The sequence below is a fragment of the Sapajus apella genome, unplaced genomic scaffold, assembly GCF_009761245.1.
Source record: "Sapajus apella isolate SASKATOON/1434 unplaced genomic scaffold, GSC_monkey_1.0 scaffold22, whole genome shotgun sequence".
Taxonomy (NCBI): domain Eukaryota; kingdom Metazoa; phylum Chordata; class Mammalia; order Primates; family Cebidae; genus Sapajus; species Sapajus apella.
Window position 1 is genome coordinate 9526209 of NW_022436962.1, and position 4650 is coordinate 9530858.

Consider the following 4650-nt stretch of genomic DNA (forward strand, 5'->3'; position numbering starts at 1 on the left):
AAACTCCTCAAGCAGGAGGGAGAAAAGCTAGTTAAGGGGACCAGTTTCTGGAGCCGGCTCTTTGGGTTTGGATCTCAGCTTTGCCGCATACTAGCTGTGCAACTTGGACAAGTTACTTAACTTCTCTGTGCCCCACTTTCCTCATCTGCCTAATGAGAATGATAATATAACACCTAGTTCACAAGATTATTGTGACACCTACCATGAGTTAACATTCATAAAGTTATCAGAACATGCCTGGCACATAATATGCCTCAACGCTTAAAAAAAAACAACACTAGATATTTTGACTCCAAATCCAGTATTTTTCCTTTGTACCAGGTTATAAAGAACTTTATAGTTTAAAAATCACCAACATATTCATGGCTTTATTTTATCTTTTCAGCATCCTTGTGAAGTAAGCAATAAATCATTACTATTGCCATTTTACAGAGGAGAAAGCTGAATCAAGCTGGAAATGATGGGTCTGGCTCAAGGTCAAACAGAGGCTTTATTGTCTGACTTCTAATATACTTCTCTATCCATGATTCCGCAGGTAATTTCCTCCCCCGGATCTAGCCTGAAAGAAAACAAAGAAGCCAAAGGGGGAAAAAATAAGAGTCTAGCAGAGATTTTCAGAAGGCCTAAAAGAAGAATCCATTTAATTTCCTCTAATCATGGGCTGTCCTAAATACGACCAAAGTTGCTGAGAGACATTAAGGTCAAGGATCATTCCTATAGATTCAAGACGGACCGACCGAAGCCTGTAAATGTCTGGGAGATACATCCAACTGATGGGCTCTCCTTCTAATGAGCAGCTGCCTTCATGAGGAGCAGCTGGTGGGCCCAGAAGGTGCCAGGTGCTGTGGAGGCAGGGTAGACACAGCGAGTTCCTCCCGAAGGGATCTTTTGTCCAGTTTGGAGGGTGGAGGCAGAATCTTTGTGGGGCTAAGCTTGTCCGCTACCTGCTTCCAGAGACTCTAAGTCGGTGTAAGAATTGGATTTTAAGTTTTATTTTAAGTGATCCCAGTGCTGAACAGATGACTTGAGTTCCAGAGGCGTTCAGAGGAGAGACGTGGAGGTAGAAAAAGAATTTTTGAATTCTTTCTTTTGCTCACTCATTCATTCATTCAGCTCTCCTTTATCGTGTCCTTAGCCTACAATGGGGAATCCCAGAGTCCAATGCCTGAATTCACAAATAGATTCTAAAAAATGTAGCTGAGTGCGGTGGCTCATGCCTGTAATCCCAGCACTTTGGGAGGCTGAGGTGGACGGATCACCTGAGGTTGGGAGTTCGAGTCCAGCCTGACCAACATGGAAAAACCCTGTCTCTACAAAAAATACAAAATTACCCAGGTGTGGTGCCTATAATCCCATCTACTCGGGAGGCTGAGGCAGGAGAATCACTTGAACCCGGGAGGCAGAGTTTTCGGGGGTGAGCAGAGATAGCACCATTGCATTCCAGCCTGGGCAACAAGAGCGAAACTCGGTCCCAAAAAAAAAAAAATGCATTGAGTATCTACCATGTGCCAGGCACGTTTCATACATCAGTAGAGCGCTTCGAGGGAAGCATGACCATCCTGGCGAGATGAGTGAGATGAGAGAGACTCAGAGGCTAAGTGACATGCCCAGGGTCACTCGGCTATGAAAAGTCAGTATTCACACCCAGGCCTGCCTGGCCCCACAGCTCAGGCTATGCATTAGATCTTTATGCTGGGGTATTTGAGTCATGAAAAAGAATATGTGTTAACCCACAACTAAGATAGAAGGTACGATAATAAAATGACTGCCAGTGATCACGGAATAAACCGTTTCCAACAAGGCCTGTCACGGTGCGTGCCTCACCCCTACTGCACCGCCCCCCGCCGTTTCCCCACCACCCCCACTCCGCGGTGACCACTCTCTCAATCCCAGATTCATCCTTTGCTTGCTATGTTTTTGGTTGTTTTAACCACGTGTTTCTGATAAACATGTGTGAAGACAGCCCTTCCGTTTTGTTTGGTTTTGAACTTGATATAAGTGTTTTGCGATGTCTTCCGCTGCTTGCCTTGCATCTTCGACAGGCTTCTGAGATTCACCCAGTTGATTGTGGCTTCAGTTTATTCATTTCCACTGCTGTGAAATTCCATTGTCTGGATATACCGTGCCACATTTTATGTCTCCAATTTCCCATAGAAGGACGTCTGGATCACTTTCAGTTGTGGTTTTCTGTTTTGTTTTGCTATTACAAACAATGCTACAAAGAAAATTCTTCATCATGTCTTCTGATGCACCTGACAGGGTTACGTAAGTGCAGGGGTGACCTGCAGGGGTGACCTGCAGGCTGCAGGGCTTGTTTGCGGTGTATTTTTACTCAATACAGCTCCAAAGTAGTTATACCATTTTCCTTGTAGCTGGTAACCTGGAGGAGGGTCTTCTGAGGGGCCACGGTTAAGCTTAGGAAAGCGGGCTCCAAAGTATTGACTACCTAACAACCTTGAGACCAACCTTGAGAACAATCTACCCTAAGGATAGTCATTTATATGGTAATTCATGGAGCAGTGCACAGACTTGATAGTTTATCTCCAGAGCTGAGCCTCTGAGGTTAGAAACACTTGCAGTTATTGACCAACGTCCCAGGAGAAAACTGGCCTCCTCACTGACACAGGAGAACCAAGAACAATCGTGGCCATCTCATCCCACCTGCGAGACTTGGCATCTTTGCCAGAGCACGTGAGCTTGTGGGATTTTTAATGCGTGTCCTTCTCTGGCAGCAGAATCTAAATTTGTCAGCCTTGGATTCAAGGCCATGTGGTGTGACGGACTGGAGGCAGCTAGATCCTGGCTGGGGTCTGCCCCTCTCCCTGCTTGTTCTTCCTCCTTCATTCTCCCTTGCCTTCTACTAATATTAATGTCCTTCCTTTACGCTTTTGATTGGGTAATACACTCAAAGAGCTGGAAGTTCAATGTCTAAAACTCTATGAGGAAAAGTCTTGCTCCCACAACTCACCCCCAATAGCCTGGTCCCTCTTATTGAAGGTCATCACTTTTATTATATATCCTTCTAGAATAGGGTCGTGTGTGTGTGTGTGTGTGTGTGTGTGTGTGTGTGTGTGTGTGTGTGATTTCTGACAGCATCTCACTCTGTTGCCCAGGCTGGAATGCAGCGGTGCAATCACGCATCACTGCAGCTTGGAACTCCTGGGCTCAAGTCATCCTCCGGCTTCAACCTCCTGAGTAGCTGGGGCTGCAGGTGTGCACCACCAGACCTGCCTACTTTTTAATATTTTTTGTTTTGTTTTTTGTAGAGATGAGGTTTTGCCATGTTGCTCAGGCTGGTCTCAAAGTCGTGGGCTCAAGTGATCCACTGGCCTCGGCCTCCCAAAATGCCGGGATTACAGGCATGAACCATACCTGGCCAAGTTTTTTAATGTACAGGCAAATATGAATATACAGTCTTATTCAAGTCTCCTATTATAGAAAAGATAGCACACTATACACATGAATCTGCCATTGCCTTTTCTCATAAAGAGGTATCCTGGATGTCTATCTAGTCCATATCATAATAATAAACATTTCATGATTCTTTTTTTTGGGTACAGAATCTAGCTCTGTTGACCAGGCTGGAATGCAGTGGCATGATCTCAGCTCACTGCAATCTCTGCCTCCCAGGTTCAAGTGATTCTCCTGCCTCAGCCTCCTGGGTAGCTGGGATTATAGGTGCCTGCCACCATGCCTGGCTAATTTTTGTATTTTATTCTTTTTAAATAGCTGTGTTAATATTCTACTGTATTCCACTAATATTTCTTACCTACTGTGCACCAATCTCTTTGCTGGGTGCTGACTCAAAACAGGTCCTGCCTTCAAGGAGACTACAGCCTAAGAGCAAATAGACAAGCAGTTATGATGAAATATTGCAGGTGTTACTCATTCCAAAAATAGGAAGGACCAACTGCTTGTCAAGTATTGCTCTGGGCAGAGGGGAGATGAGGGAAAATAAAACCCATGAAAATCCCTGCCCTGAGGCACTTCTGTCCTAGCAGAGTTGGTGCTCTGGCACTGTGATGGGGGGAGGTGGGCCCATGGCGGGTCTAGGGGGTCAAAGAAAGCTGCTTGGAGCAAATGGGTGGAGTGAGAGATAATGAGGGTGGTGTTGGCAGGAACTGGTTGGATTTGAGCGGGAGGGAGAGGAGGCCTCAGTCCTCTCAACTAAAATGAGGCAAATGACCCCACCCTGGGCTGCTCTGGGACTCTCTGATACAAGTAAGGCTCAGGGCAGTGGTACTGTGCCACACCCCGAGACCCATCTCTTCATGGGCTCTCGTGTTGCCCCCTCCTCATGCTGAGTCATGGTGTCCACACTCCAGCAGGGACTCTGCCTTCCTGCCTTGTCAGCCCACTCCCCTCCCCGTCACACACACACACCACATGCACACAACAAATACCACACTGCACACCACACACACATTACACCATGCATACACACACAGCCCTCATATCACACACCACATACCACACCACACACCACACACACGTACACACCACATACCACACCACACACCACACCAAGTATACACACCACATCATGCATACACACATTCCTCACACCACACATCATATACACACATACTATGCCACACACACAACACACACCACATGCACACACCACATACCACATTGCACACCACACAT

The 4650-nt window shown here is 46.3% G+C and overlaps 1 protein-coding gene across 1 annotated transcript in view; it reads right to left on the reverse strand.

Annotated features, from left to right (window-relative positions):
- Nucleotides 1-350: 350 nt before the first annotated feature.
- Nucleotides 351-4650, reverse strand: part of RAB7B (RAB7B, member RAS oncogene family) — a 30862-nt gene continuing 26562 nt past the window's right edge. Inside the window, exon 6 of the mRNA XM_032288999.1 lies at nucleotides 351-559. Within this exon, the coding sequence (XP_032144890.1) occupies nucleotides 518-559 (42 nt within the window). The 3' untranslated portion in view covers nucleotides 351-517. The remainder of the gene's footprint in view (nucleotides 560-4650) is intronic.